At 26.2% G+C, this 17,321-nt stretch overlaps 1 protein-coding gene across 1 annotated transcript; it reads right to left on the bottom strand.

The window, feature by feature from the left end:
- Positions 1–1,758: 1,758 nt before the first annotated feature.
- On the bottom strand, positions 1,759–7,502 carry LOC133820920 (protein RGF1 INDUCIBLE TRANSCRIPTION FACTOR 1-like). Its single transcript, XM_062253483.1, has 5 exons — positions 7,432–7,502; positions 6,929–7,117; positions 6,683–6,757; positions 4,159–4,323; positions 1,759–1,941 (listed from the first exon to the last, which is right to left on the bottom strand). The coding sequence occupies exons 1-5, from the start codon at positions 7,489–7,491 to the stop codon at positions 1,792–1,794; spliced, it is 639 nt and encodes a 212-aa protein (XP_062109467.1). The 5' UTR covers positions 7,492–7,502; the 3' UTR covers positions 1,759–1,791.
- Between the last annotated feature and the right edge of the window lie 9,819 nt (positions 7,503–17,321).

A 17,321-nucleotide genomic window follows, 5' to 3' on the forward strand; every position in this document is an offset into this window, starting at 1 on the left:
AGGGTGAATTTGAAATGAAAGATCTTGGGGCTGCTAGGAAGATTTTGGGAATCGATATTATCAGAAACAGGAAAGAAAAGAGACTCATGCTTTCTCAAGAAAACTATCTGGAGAAAGTGATCAAAAAGTTCCAGATGACAGACTCAAAAGAGGTAAATATACCTCTTGCTGGTCACTTCAGTTTGTCTTCTGATCAGTCACCTAAAACTGATCAAGAGAAGAAATCACTGGAAAAGATACCATATGCAGAGGCAATTGGAAGTGTGATGTACGCTATGATCAACTCTAGGCCTGATATTGCATATGCAGTGAGTGTTTTAAGTAGATACATGTCCAACCCTGGAGAAGAACACTGGAAAGGAGTGAAGTGGCTACTGAGATACTTAAAAGCTACAACCAGACACGGATTGAGGTTTAACAAGACAGGAACTAAGATACAACTTGAAGGCTATGTTGATGCTGATTATGCATCAAACAGAGATACCAGAAAGTTTATTACTAGCTACTATTTCCAACTCAACAACTGCTGCAATAGTTGGAAAGTTCAGCTGCAACAAGTGGTGGCACTGTCAACAACAGAAGATGAATTCATGGCCACCACTGAAGCTTTCAAGGAGGCAGTCTGGATTAAAGGAATATTAAATGAGATTCAAATGATGACAGGGAAAGTAACTGTGTTTTCAGACAATCAATCAACCATTCATCTATGTAGAAATCCAGTTTACCATGAGAGATCCAAACATTTTGATGTCAGATTGTTTTGGATCAGAGATAAGATAGAGGAAGGAGAAGTAGAGCTTGAAAAGGTACCAAGTGAAGAGAACCCTGTTGATGCTGGTACCAAAGTTCTTTCAGTCAGTAAGTTCCAACACTGTTTGGAACTACTGAACATTGCCTCCATCTAAAGGTAGCTGGTTCACTCCCCTGATGTTGCAAGAAATGTTTTCTATGGATTAAGGTGGAATTTGTGGGAATTATAATCCACAGAAAACATATTTTAACAACTTAACAGTTAAAGTTGTTATGTTTGACTTTATTTTTCGGTTAGATTAGTTTATGTGCACCAGGGTTATTTTAGTCTTTTCTTTAGCTGTAATAATTCTATTTAAAGCCTTGTAATCTTTTGTATTAAGGGACAGAAAATTCACATTGAATTTGAGAGTGAGAGAAGTGTTTAGAGAGAAGAAAAGAGTGTAAGAGAGTTGGGGAAATCTGAATCCAAGATCAGTGTTCTTGGAAGAAAACTCAAGCTGAGTTTTGAGGAGGGATTTCACCTAGGTTCTTGGTGGTGCACTAAACTAATCTTTTGCATTGTAATCTATTGATTAATAGAGAATACAACTCAGGGGAGTAACAAGAAGTAGTCCTTGTTTGGCCGAACCTGTATAAAAATTCTGTGTTCTTTATTTCTTCAGTTTTATCCTTTTAATTTCTGGTTTATTGCTTGAATTGGTTTGATCAAATTAACTTGTTTTCTTTGTATATGTGTTGAGTTCTGTGTTGTAAAGATTTACAACAGCAATAATAATGGAATATATATAAATATATATTTATATTATATAAATATGGTCCTGTAAATCTTACTCATAGATCATTCAAAATAAGGTTAGGTGCACTGATATATAATTACATTATATAATTAATAAGGTCTAGCAACTTTTTTTTTTTAATTTATACATGCATATATATATGATGCTATATATATATATAGCTAAATATATATGTATATATATAATATGATAGCGATCGAGATGGAATGAAACTATTGAAGAAGATGGATCAGATGAAGTCTCAGAACAAAGGAGCCCGTAGAGGAATTCCTTTTCTTCTTAATTTTTGCCTCTTATTTGGAAATGATAAAGCTGTAAGTAACTGATCTTCTTTCTCCTTATTACAGCTTATTTTTCTTCTCTTAAGCTCATCTCCATGTATAGCCAATACCTATATATATAGTAGTATTTAATAACAACACAATTATGATCAAAACAGTAGTAATTATATATGTATATGTGGATATATAATAGATTTTGTTATTTGGGATATTTTATATATAATCACGACTTCAAGAACTACTTCATTATTTTTCAGCAAAAAAAATAAAAATAAAAAACTATAGGGTGTTCAATTTGTAGTAATAATTAGTACTATTACAAAATCCTTTTCGATATATTATATATCAAAATTTCAAATGAAATTATTATGGGTTATATATATTAATTAATCAATTCCAGATTAGCCGAATTGCCTTAAAATGGATATTAGGAAAACTTATGACACCTGGACTTCCTAGAGGAAATGCTTGAGGCATTTGGATTCCCCAATCAATTATTATTCACTTGGTTATGACTTGTGTGAGAACTCCTAAGTTTTCGTTTATATTAAATGGGTCATTGCATGACTTTTTTAGCTCAAATCAGGGGCTGAGGGAAGAGGATCTGATGTCACATTTGTTGTTTGTGTTAGGAATGGAGTATTTGAATAGAATTCTGAAAAAGGTTTCGAGGAACAAGGAATTTATCTTTCATGAGAGATGTGCTGAGTTACAACTCACACATTTGTGTTTTGCTGATGATATGGTGATCTTTACTCATGGGGATTTTAAATCAATTTACATGATGTTGCAAGGCTTTGAGTTGTTCTCTCAATCTTCGGGGTTGTAGGCAAATTACAGCAAATCAGAGATTATTTGTAGTGGTATGCAAGAGGCGGAGGTTCAAAGAGTGCTCTCGGTTTCAAAATTTAAGGAGGTGAACTACCATTTAGGTATCTTGGTATGCCCTTTAGTGCAAAGAGAATTACAACTTGTGATTGTGAAGGATTAGTTGACAAAATGGTGGCTAGAATAAGAAGCTGGAGTTGGTAGTATTTATCGTTTTGCTGGGAGGCTTACTCCTATCAACTCTGTTTTAGTTACTTTGTATTAGTATTGGGCTCATATTGTAGTTCTTCCTAAGAAGGTTTTTCATAGGATCAATGAGATTTGTAGAGCTTTCTTATGGAAAGGGGAGGCGGATAATGGGGGGTTGGGAGTGTGGCATGGGAAGATGTGTGCAAAAGCAAGAAAAAATGAGGATTGGGTATTAGAAATGTTGAAGTGTGGAACCTTGCAGCGTTGGGTTATAGCAACAAACAAGGAAAATCTTTGGGTCAAATGAGTTCATTCGGTGTACCTTAAGGGAGAGCAATGGTGGGAGTATGAACCTCCTATGCACTCCAGCTGGTATTGGAAAAAAGTGGTAGCAGTAAAAAATAAATTGAAGAACTATTACTCTTATCAAATCCTTTGTTTCTAGCAGGTATAGCATACAAAAATTGTACGGGAAATTTATGGGAATAGAAGAGAGTGTGAACTTGGTTTGAACCAGATTTATTTTGAATGCTTTCATAGCCCCTAAGCAAGCTTTTATTACTTGGTTAGCCAACCTGAATAGATTAAAAACAAGGGCTAGATAATGTGGAGATGTTAGAGAAGATAATTAACATTTATTTTTTTCTTGTTGTTATAGCAGAGATTGTATCACAGAAGTGAAGAGCTGGCTGGGTTGGCATTCGAACTCATGGAGTATGCTAGAGGGAAGGGTCTTTCCCGTTTCAAAAGAGGGATACATGCCTCTAGTTTAGCTACAACTACCTACTATATGTGGAGAGTGCGTAACACTACACTGTGGGATGACAAGGTTCTTAGTATTGATTATACAATTAGAAATATCAAGCAGAACATTGAAGCTAGAGGGAACATTTTTTTACAAAATAGATTCGCTGAGATAGATAGAAAATGGTTTGGGGAATTAAATTGTATAGAAATTGTTTAGTTAGTTTTTTGATCTAGTTGCCCTGTTTGGGTTAGCTGCAGTTTGTATATGGAGTTTTGATAAACAAAAAAAAAAAAAATCAATTCTCCATTCATAATTGATGAAAACTCATACGCACTGATCTCACAAATAAGAATGTTATTGTGTTATTATATATAAGAGATTATTTTGTACGAATATCTTTGCATGCAATTAAATTTGTTAATTTATTAATTTATTTTATACACTAATCTCCTATTGACGACTAATATATAATCTTATTATATAGCTTATTTACATCAGCATATATATATTTATATATATATATATATAGAGAGAGAGAGAGAGAGTTTGGTTAGTGTTATACCTTGCAAGCTATGCTGCAATAGTGAGAATTGTCCTGCAAACTCCTATGGCAGATGATGCATTTGTATTCCTTAGCTAAATTATTATTATTGTTATTGTTTACTTGTTGTACTTGTTGACGCCTTTGCTTCAAGAATACCACTTTGGCTTTATTTGTATGATATGTCTGTCAAGTAATTATTAAATTTTTATTCATCCATTTTTTTTTGGAAATTATCATTGCAAAATATGACAAAATAAAATGAATCGTACGTCAAGAGTGAAATTATGATCAAATTAGTCATGAAAAATTTAACATGAAATTGATTACCTTCCAAGTCCCAACCATAAAAAATTTAGAATTTGAATGAGTAAAAAATTCCAATGGTCATTATAACAACTTATAACAAACTCTATATATGAAGATATATGGAAAACTCATCAACAAAATAAATACGAAGCTTAAACCAAACAAACTAGCTAGAAATTAAAAACAAAAAATATATATAGCTTAAATCATGATTAATTTGAAATGGTCACATTATTTTAAGTTTATGTCATTGACTGAAATTTTCAGTATCTATTTATTAGAAAGCTGTGTTTACAAATAACTATTTAATAATTAATGATGAAGAATTCATTTTCTTTCTACCGAATAATTCAATTATCTTAAAATCCCATAAATATTAATTAATCTACTTTATAATGGGTTTTAATATTACTTCAAGTTGAAATATAAACAACGTCCTTATTAGCTTATATTTATACAAAGCTAGAACTATTATTTCAAATCGTAAAATAATAATAATAATAATAATAATAATAAATAAACAAATATATATTTATTATTATTACGCCATTTGTATATGAATATATATATATATATATATATATATATACTTGTACATTTCCCTAGTTTATGTGTAAACAGTCTGAACCGGAATATATTTATGTATACCTATGTTTGCAGTAAAATTAAGAGGTTGAGCAGGTCCAGTAGTATTAACTGCTATAGTACTTGGTTTTTACTTAATATATATATATATATATTTCTAAGGTGTTTATATGGTGGGCATTAATTTTGTCCTTATTTTGGAGTTTTTTATTTTGGTATATAAATTATAATTTAAATTTTTGAGTTTTGCTACGTAGCACCTTAAGGGTAGCTTAAACTGGTCTGAAAACAATAAATATAGTGCTAAAATAGCGCACAAAATCAAATCCAACTCAACTGAATTTATCCTACTATTATTATGTCAAGCTCCAGTACCACACCAAATATGGTGAAGTAATGTAGCAAAAAACTTTCTTTACTATTTTGCTTTTTATATTAGTGTTTAATAATAAATATATATTATTTTATATATAAGATAAAATAATAAATAATATAATTTTTTGTGTAATTTTGTTGTTGTGTTTGGAATATAAAAAAAAATATGGTGCTAAGATTTCTTAATTTTGATATTGGTACAACACTATATATGATATTATGGGTTGAAAATGGTCTGATCAACACCTTATGGTATCACTATTTGATTGGTTAACATATCATATAATATTTAATAAATTTGAGATCTGATATTGGATTAGACCAATAACATTATGTCATATCGAATATTTTATTTTACATGTAATAAATAAGTAAAAATACCGATAATTATTGGAACAATAGTTTTAGTATCGTAAATTATTTAAAATTTTAAAAAATTAATAAGACGATGTATAATTTCTCATATAAAGAATTTCTGCGAACCTGCCTATATATACGACCGATCAAATTAATATGAGTAACTACAAATTCCTGTGGCTAGCGACCTTTCCCATATTCAAATTTAGAAATTCAATCCCAAAAAGCAAACAGTACAATGAATTTTGAAATAAATGTACGAGCTGTAAAGTTGGCAGTCAAAGCTGCTCTGGTCAATTAATTATAATCTCTTACAAAATGATATAATAATATAATATAATATAATATTTTCTTTTATCAATTTATGTTCAAATTTATAATTAAGACTTACCAACATGTGGTTTAATATTTGGTCCCAACTTTTGGATACATATATTTACTTTGAGGACGCTGATTATATTTACGTATATATGTAAATGAAATGAAAGGAAACAAATTAAAGAACATTAATATATATACATATATCACTCAAGGAATAAAGACATATCATTTTTTTAACATATATAGAGGAAGATTGGACCACTAAAAAAAATCATTTTTTTTACTAAATTTAGGGTTCACAACTAAACATTTATTTTATTATGAGTAAGTACATTTTTTGGGGGGGATATACGTATACCTACAACTTTAAATATTAGAAAACCAAGATTTCATTAATAACAGTTCATCAGATACTAAATTAAAACAATTAATAAGTGTGAAGGTTTTTTACCATGTGATGATAATATGATGGGAATGTTTACGGGCTTATATATGTACAAATACATATTCGATTACTTAATCACTAATAATACTATTTCATTAATTAACTTTCAGATTAATATATATATATATAAATATAATTATTATAATTACTTGCCTGTATGCCTGAACAATTGAACAGTTTGCACAAGTCTTGGCGATTGATCACGTCACTGTAAATGTACCTCCGAATCTAAGCAAATACAGTATACGTAAACATCATTAAAAAAAATCACAGAAGTCATATATATATGTATATATATACACCATAGAGAGAAACTTTTTCTGATGACTTTTTTTGACTGGAAAAGAAAATAATCATAATAGTAATCAACTAAGATGATTATGATTATGATTATGATACCTTAACATGTTTGTGAGACAAATGAGAAGGAAGGCAATTGAAGCAAAGAGGGCGAAGACAATCGATGCAGAAATGGTCAGAATCATTCTTCTTTGAATTTGGATGAACTAAGCATCTGCTGAAGAATACTGTCTTGTACATAACAATCAACCATCGTGGTACCATCATCATGTAGTTATTATTATTCTTCTGCATATATATGAATTCAAAAAATTATATATATATATATATAAACAAATAAGAAAAAGAAGAAGAAAAACCCACTTCGTAATTCTTGTTAAATTGTATTAAATCATCGTGTAATTCTGAAACAAAGTAAGTACAAATACGTACAAATATACTCAAGGAGATGATTGGAAAAAGAAAAAAACTGCGATTATATTACCAAAGATATTTGCATGCATATATATATATATATATATACACACACACTAGCTATAGAAGCTATAGCTCTCTGTAAAAAGAGAAATTAGTGAGAAAAGGAGAAGAGAAAGTGTGAGTACATGATCGTGATCAAAGTTTTGTGCATGAAGAAGTTTGATGTTGCCAATAGTCTCTTTCATGGCTTTTTTTCTTCGTTCTCCCACTACCAGTTTTCTCCTGTTTTATGTGTAGATGGACAGTATTTATATATATATATTTATATATATATATATGAGTAATAATACGTAAACTTAAATTATACCTCCAAATATTACACCAGCTTTTTAAAACAGTAAATTCCAATTTTAGTAAATGTGATTAGTTATTACGGGTTTGAGTGTATATTTTGAACGAAATTATCATTACTTGATATATATATTTATATATATGTACTGTGTTTTCACTGGTGAAAGCTTCGGCTGACTTGAAAACATGGCAAACTAACAGTACAGATTCCACTTTATTTTAAAAAATATATATATATATATATTTGTGTTTTGATTTAGGTTTTGTTTTCAATTTAATATTATTAATTACTTTAATTTTTCTTCTAGAAAAAACTGTAACTTAATTCCTTAGGGCATCTCCAGAACCCGTCGTACACATGACAAATAATGCTCATCACAAAAAGTAAATATCACAATTATAATTAATTATTGTTACTATAGTTCACTATAATATGTAACTTACAATGATATATACATATATAGTCATAATAAAGTCATTATTATCAATCATATTAACTTCTAATAATTCTCACTCAATCAAAAAGGACCACAAAAAAGTTGTGACCTTTCTGCATGATTAGTTCCATTGAGAAAAATAAAATGACATAATAATTATAACAAAAGGTTATGCATGTGAATCTATGTTTTACTATATGTTTATTCAATAAAAAAATGTCTTGTTTAATTTAGCTAAAAGAAAAAGGCATATTATTTTATTATTATTCCAACAGATATAACATTTCATATTCGATTCATAACTTTATATTCGGGATAATAATAAAAAAATATTCTGTTTTTTAGTTAAAATTAAAACATTTTTTATTATTATTTGGGATATGAAATATAATCTACAAGATTTCACAAACTTGTGACAAATAAAGGGTTTATAATTTTTTGGATCCTGTATTTTTTCTGATTACCTGTTTGAACCTTATATTTTAAAAAAATTATTTTTGGACCCTAATTTTATAAAATAGTTTAAATAGATACATAAACTCAATTTTAATAATTAAAAAATTGAATATAACAGCACAGTTTTTAAACAGGAAGATTTTAATTTTTGTTATGAATTGTTAGTTTAGTGAATTATTTGTGATTTCAGTTGTGAAAATTTTGACCAAAATCGAGTTTAGGGTTCTATTTGAGCCATTTTACAAAACACAGGGTCCAATAAATAATTTGTCAATATACAAAATCTAAACGGGTATTGAGACAAAACATATGGTCCAAAACAATTATAAATCCTTATTTATATATAATATTTATTTGTGACAATTAAGTTTGTGAATTCTGCTAGATTACATGTACAATATATATATATATATGTATATATATACATTAAAACAAAGATATATACCAGTTTCTATTTACTCACCGCACCAAGATGTATTTAAACATTCTATCAGATATGGCATTTTCATTATTAATGACGATGTACTTATAATTACTTCTCTTTTTCGTCTTCGCTCTGTTTTTCTGCTGAGCACTTATTCTATTATCGTTAATTCTCCACCTACTTCACCTAACTCAGAGTAATAGAATCAATAGACTTTAAATATATAAATTTAAAGGAAATTTTGCATCTTTAATCCTTACAAAATTTTTACAGCAAAACTCTCAATCGTTACGCATTTGGTGCGGACGGTGATCCCTCAACAGTTAAAGTATGCAAATGATACACGTGGCAGTACTTGATTGGCGACAAAAATACCTATACAGCTTTTTTTGTTGCACTTTAATGATTATGTAAATTTTTTGTTGCCAAAAATTAAATAAAATAATTTATTCACCTCAAACAATTATTTAAATATAATTAACAAATTATTGTAATGTTAATTAAAACAAAAATAATAAACAATTGATCTAAACGAAACTAATAATTTGATAAATTTTTAAGATGAATTTTTTATTGTTTTTGTTTTAATTAACAATTCAATAATTTGATAATTAGATTTTAGTAATTTTTTTAATTGTTATGTTTTAATTAACAACTTATTGAAATGTTAGTTAAAACAAAAATAATAAAAATATCATCTTAAAAAACTAAGAATTTAATCAATTTTTAAGATAAATTTAATTTTTTTAAAGATCAATAATTTGTTAAGTAGATTTTAGTAATTTTTTAAGGTGAATAAATTATTTTATTTAATTTTAGGCAACAAAAAATTTACTTAGGTATTAAAGTGCAACAAAATGAGATACATAGGTATTAATGCCCGCAAACTTTTCAAAAGCGAATTTTGCCGCCAATCGGGTGCTGCCACGTATACCGCTTGACACACTTAATGGTTAAGGAACTAACGTCCACACCAAATGTGTAACGGTAGGGATTTTTGCCGCAAAAAATTTTATCTAGAGATTTAGATGCAATAAAATAAACTACATAATTATTAATACCGCAAATTTCACAAATTTAAATGAAGGAAGCTACAAAAATAACTAATAAATATATTAAACTAATTAATAATACTATATATATACATGCATCAATATCTTTATTAGTTTAGTTGGAAAAGAGTGAACATTTTGGGTTCATCATAAATATATATATTTATATTTATAGAATAAAAGTATAGTAGATTTTAAAATTTGGACCTCCTATGAAAACCCTTTCATAAAAACACAACAGCGACCTTGTACGAATCGTAATGAAGAAACAGTTTAATTAATTGAGCTTTATATAACTGTCGATGCAGTGCCTATAATTGTTATTTCTGATTAATAACACACACACTGTATATGAAAACGTGCTAGATAATTTATTTACATGAATGCATATAATAATAATAATAATAATAATAACTAAAAAAAATAAACAATTTACATGATCACCTTTTCAACCGATTAATTAAATATTCTTAATAATAAACCAACCCTATTCATGTTGGGATTTTGATAGAATCGTATGTATGTGTCTTGACATCCATATACTTATTCACATTTTATATATATACAAATTACAAGCTTGGGGAACTATATTACATATAGCAATAATAATATCAATAAAACTACTCAATTAATTACAAATTTTACAGTTAATTAAATACTTATGTAAAATATTTGACGACAAAACTACTTAAGTATTGTATTTTCTTTAATTTTAATCATAAAAAAATTTTATTTAGATTTTAATCTCAATAAAATTTTATGATTCTTATTTATATTTTTCATTAATTTAATATTTTTTTATTTTTTAAAATACTTGTGTTAATTTTTTGAAATTTAAAATAATTCATTTTATTTTTTTCTGAATTTTTTAAAATTAAAATTTACGAATTAAAATATATATTTTTTATTTTTCCTAATTTTTAATTATTTTCAGTTAATTTTAAAATATTTTGGACAAATTGAAAATTGCCATATGTCCTACTTAATTTTAACAGTTGAGTTAATTAAGTGAAAGAAAATATTTTATAATCAAATAGTTTTGAAGCCATTATCTCTTACATATATAATATTCACGTATATATATATATACATAAATATAATAAAAAATGTATATAATATATTGATGAAATGGGCATTTATGATGATTATATTTGTGTGGGAAAAGAAGTAGTGGTGCATAAAAATACCGTTGAAGGAGAATGTAAGGTTCTCACATAAATCTACTACTGACCAAAATATTGAGATTTTTTTTAATTATTATTATTTATATATGTATACAGCTACTACAAGAAAAAAAATCTTTTAGCTACTAAAAAATTGGTAGCAAATAATATTTTTTTGGTAGCTAATGCTTTTTTGTTACCAAAAGATTTTAGTAGCTACTTCGTAGCTAATTCTCCGTAGCTGAAAGTTTTTTGCTACAAAAAAAATTAGTAACAAATGCTATTTATTTGCTACCAAAAAATTAGTAGCAAAAAATGTTTTATCTAGTAGCAAAATAATTAATTTTTTGTGTCCACTAAATTTTTTTGCTACCACAATTTGGTAGCAAATTACTTTATTAGATTTATAGAATTATTAGTAATTCTATTTTCTAGTAAAATTTGGTAGTAAAATACGTTAAATTTTGGGCTGATAAAATATTTTCATGGAGAAATGTTCTTATTTGGTAATGTGAATTAATTAAAAGTTTTTATCATTTTTTATACCAAGTATAAGTTAAAATTTTTTAAACTATTTTAATATTAATAATAAAAGATCATAAAAAAAACATTAAAATTGTTCAAAGAATTTAAGATTGAAGATAAATGAATACTTATATATATATATATATATATATTATACATCACAATTACAAGTACAAGCTAAGATAGTACTATTTGAAAAGTATTACACTTCTGTGACAATAATATTTTTTTAACTTATATGACTCTATTTATAACAACAAAACAAATCAAAATAACGATGCAATAAATCCAATCATTCATCATAAATTCGGCCCTAATCTGAACTAATCAATTGACCAACAAAAATAGAAACTAAATATTATACCATAATTAACTATCCAAAAATAAATCACTTAATATTTTACTGAAAAACTACATAAATCATTCCACCCTACAAGTTTTTCTTTTAATAAAAAATAAAAAAAAAACACAAGGGTTTAAAAAAAACATCTATATTGAAGTTGACTCCAGCAATTTTGCTTTCCATTGACTTTCTTCGTGTTGCTTTCCACACACAGTCTACATATGTTAGATTAGTTCGACGTGTTTATAAAAAGTTGACCTAGCGAAAACTTTATTTGATGAAATTAGATTTCTATTTGTGAGACTTCTTCTCGCAGTTTACAAATCATTTCCAACAATATAGTGTTCTCACGAATTGCTGCTGACATGCATTGAGCTTTGTCTCGCGAATCCTCTTCTTATGGGAGCCTTTATTACGGTAAGACTGTTTTCTAATACGTTCACGTGTAAAGATGAATAAATTGGACTTCTCGTTGGATGCTTAGTAGGACAAAAAAAAATTTACTATGCCTCGCCAAGTAGCTTTCTCCCTTAGTTAAATTGAAAATAAGCTTAAATAATGTTAATTATGTATATTTTCAACTAATTTTCATTTTGCAAATTGATTTTAAATATTTATTAAAATTTCAAAAAGAAGTTTTCATTAGTCTAAAGATGATTTCCTAAGTTTTGTTTCCCCTAGTTGTAAATTGTAATCCTCATTTAAATTTGGTAACACTTAAAAATAAAAAAGTAAAAAAAATTAAATCAATGAGATCTCCAACATTTTTTGTTCACAAACCAAAATAATTAAAAATTATTCTTTATTGAAAAAAAATGGTAGTGGACGAGAATTATATGGACAAGGTCGGTGATTTTTTCCTCAATTTTTTTTAAATTTATTTCTCCATCTAATGGGGGTAGAATGCTCACATGAATTTCAGTATATTTTTTTTTATGGGCTAGAATCCAAAATATTTATAAAAATACATTCAAACAAATTATTTACACAAATATTGGTGCCATGTAAGCATAGCATATTAGATTTTGAAAAAAATTGGGAAATCCTGCTTCCCGAAATTTTTTGTTCTTTCTAAGTTGTAAAAAGTTACATTTGGTTGTTTACGATATCGATAATATACAAATTGATCACTTTTTTTCATTAAGAACTTTATTTTTAGATCATATTATTTCAGTACATTTTGGTTACCTCAAAAACTCATTTGTAGAAATCTTAATATACCAATTAGTTATTTTTAGGTCATATTATGGTATCTTATTATTTAAGATACATTTTAGTAATCTTCAAACTTACATAAAAAACTAATGAGTTGCCACATAGTATAATAAGTTACAATATAATTTATTAATAAAAATTAATTTAGTTACTATACGGTAACTTTTAAATGAAAATTTTTAATAGACTATTTTAGTCACTCATGTAATTTACATGTTTTATTATTTAAGATTCTTTTGCGTTATCTTCAAGTCTATTTTAGAAATCAATTAATAATCATATAGTATAAAAAATTACTCCTATAATTCCAAGTTACCATGAATAGCTTATTAGAAAATGATGATATTTAAAAAATATATTTTGGTTGTTTTTAAAATCATCTAAGATACCAATTGTATACCTTTTGATATATGACTAAATTTTTTGGTATGCCATAAATTTAAAACAACCAACAAACTTAGTGAGTTACAAAAAAGAGTCTTCTTATATTCTATTTAAAAGTTACCAAAAAATATTCTAAGGAATCTATTTTAAAAAAGTTTCTTGAAATATTTCTATAATAGCTGTAAAGTTGTTTAGAATACCATATGATATCTTTCTAATGTAAAATAAAAATAAAATTTTTAGTATATTAAATTTTGTTTAAGTTTAAAATTTAGTTATTTTTAATGTAAAATAAATAAGGCACGGATATTTTTGTAATCAAGTTACAAAAACCGGTACAAACTATAAATTTTCCTTTTTTTATCAATGTTCATATGGGCTTGTTTTCTGTACAATATTTTTTTTATGGTTGAAGGATATATGAAAAGAACCTTTTCGTACATGTTTTGATTGATGATCAAATAATTTTAAACTATTATGAATGAGAAAAAAAAATTAAACTACTATGAATTAGGAAAAAAAAAAAACAAGTATTTTAGCAACCAAGAAATAAAAAATGGTATTTTTGTAAATATTAAATTGAAATATGTCACTTTTCATTTTGGTTGACTGGAAGATATGACAAAGTTCTTTTTTTTTTTAGATTTTTACATAAAATACTAATTTTTGCTAAAAAAATTATGTTTTTACTGTCAAATATTTTTTTCTTCAATTTTATGATTTTAAGAAATTTTTTACATTTTTACGGTCTTGTCTTATTTTTTTTTTGTTTTTAGGTTTTTTTGGTTGATGTTTAGTTATTATGATATATATATTATTTTTGTTATATTTTAGTTTTTGTGTTGGTCCAGTGAGTTGTTTTTTTATTGTTTTTCTTAAAAATCGTATTTTTGTAATTATGAAATTTTGAAAATTGTATTTTTGAAAACTTAATCGCGTATTTTTGAAAAAAAAAACAGTAAAAAAACAAAAAAAAAATGTATTTAAGAAACAATATATATATTTTTTTTTCCTAGAAGGCATGGGCATTCCAACCATTTCAATGTTCCGTTTTAATCCAAATATATTAAAAAAATATTGAGTCCTCTCCCTATATTGTCCACCTATATATGTGGCTATCTTATGTTTGTTTTTGTTTTCATCCAAACTAATCTAATATGAAATGAATTGAATTATTATTATTATTATTATTATTATTATTATTATTATTATTAGAAGATACTGGAGAAGATTAAGATGGTAAAGAGCCACACAAACACATTAGAATAGGGATCTCTTTCATTTATGAAAGTTTATTGTCTATCCAAATGACATGTTTAGCCAATTTATGAGCTACAATATTAAAATTGCGACTAATATGATAAATAAATGTCCCCAAAAAATTAGGCAATAAAACTTTTATATGGAAAAAAATAACTCCAAATTTATTTAAATACCAAAGCTAAGATCAATGATAGTGAATCGGAGAAGAATGCATTGCTAGTAGACAAATATCTCGAGCTTATTTTAGTCCCACAAAATGTCTGAAAAGCTAATAAATAGTTGTTTCACAAAATCCAACACATATAATACGATTAATATTAGTTAATTAACTAACTAGAATATTATTTTTTAACTATAATTTTAATACCTTCTAATACGACCATTCCTAAGAATAATGACATATATATATATATATCTTTTATATAATAAGTGTGTAGATAACGGAAATTTTTTGTTTTAATGATTTTTTATTTTTTTAATGTTAACTTTAACGGAATATTCTTATATTTAACAAAATATTTTTATATTTAAAGGTAGTTTGTGAACACTTAAACTTAAATAAAATAAAATAAATAATTAAAAAAATTAAAATATGATATTTTTGAGATATTTTACAATGATAATGATTTAAAAATAATAAATAATTAAACAAATTAAAATATGATATTTTTGAGATATTTTACAATGATAATTATTTAAAAATAATAAAATCATACGTTTTATAATTTAAATAAAATTTAATTAAATTTAAACTCACTTATTAGAATAATATCATATTAAACATATAATAGAATCTACTGTGAATTAACATGAACTTTTTTTTTTTTAAAGTAGCAAGAAACTTAAATTTAAAATCCATCTATAATATTTAATATTACATTAAACATATAATATATCATTTTTTGTTGTTACTCACAAATTCAAAAACTAAAGTAAACATAAACATAAACTTAAACAAAAATAAATAAATTATTTAATTCAAATATGATATTTATTTCAAATTTATATGATATTAATATAAATTTAATAAAAATAATTAATAAATTCTATAAATAAAACTAAGTAAACGTGCATATTGCACGTTGCTTATATATAGTATATTTATATCTCATTTATGTAAAAAATGTGTATTTAATGAACTTTTTTGGTTTTTACAGTTTTTTTGTTAACTTTAAGATAATACTTTAAATATTTGACGGAATATTCTTTTAATACCAATTAAAAATAAATATTCATTAAATATATTAATATAAATTCAAATATTATAAAATATCATTATTATAATAATAATAATATTTAATACAATACTATATATTTATTAATAATATTAATATAAATTCAAATGCTATAAAAAACATATTTATTTTTTATTACTTAATTTAACTTATTTCATATTAAATAACAATAAATATTATAAATATATTATATATGTGTCATGTGTACGAATAGTTTAAATGTGTAACTAAATAAAAAATTAGAATAACATTTATCTTTTATCAAGAATAAGCAACTTTTTCTCTAATTATTGATGCATGATTTGAATAATATCATAAATATTTTGTATGTTAAATAGGGTAATTTGTGATCTAAGAGATTATCATATATATTTTTTAAATCATAAACTGTAACGTCCCAAATTACCTAATAATGCTTAGAGCCTTGATTAGAGGGCCACGATGGCAATACATGGAATTATTTGCTTATATGAGTTATGTTTGTGTGTAATTTTGTGATTATGTGAGTTATATGATAATATAATTAGATATGCATGTTTATGAATATTAAATATGCATGTGGGCCTGTATCTTATTAAAAGGGCAATTTTTGTAATTTGGCTCGTTATGTGCATAATTGTATAATGTTGACCCAGATTTTGGTCAATTGACACGGAGTCAGAATATGCTTGATGTGAATGAATATGTTGATAAGAATCGAATGACGAAAAGTAATAAGAACACGATATTTTATAATGGTTCGGCCCCAGGATCTGGTAATGACCTACGTCCACTTAGACTGTTATTGATATAATAATCAAATGAGTGATCAAAGAACAAGGGTTCAATGAGTTTCACTAACCTCTGAAGAACAATACAATATTCCAAGGAGAATTATCCTAGTCTCAAATAGTTCAAAAGCCAAAAGTCCCCTCCCTTGAGCTATCTTTTTCTATTTATAGGCTCAAGGGGGATTACATGATTTAGTTGCCGATATTCTCTCCTAAATAATCGGATATTCAGGAGATTGTGTGAGTTAAATTTGGGATCTACAAAGATCTTTATAGTAATATTACATTGCATGCGGAACCATCGACCAGACTGGTCGCAGGTAAGACTGGGCTGCTTACTGCTTCTAATACGTCTTTTGGTCGATACACTAGCAGAGCTCTTCCAGGTGTCAGTCACGTGTCCAGGGATTACTTGCCACGTCATCAATTCCAATTTTTTGGTTAACATTTGCCCCCA

The sequence above is a fragment of the Humulus lupulus genome, chromosome 3 (assembly GCF_963169125.1).
Source record: "Humulus lupulus chromosome 3, drHumLupu1.1, whole genome shotgun sequence".
NCBI classification, from domain to species: Eukaryota; Viridiplantae; Streptophyta; class Magnoliopsida; order Rosales; family Cannabaceae; genus Humulus; species Humulus lupulus.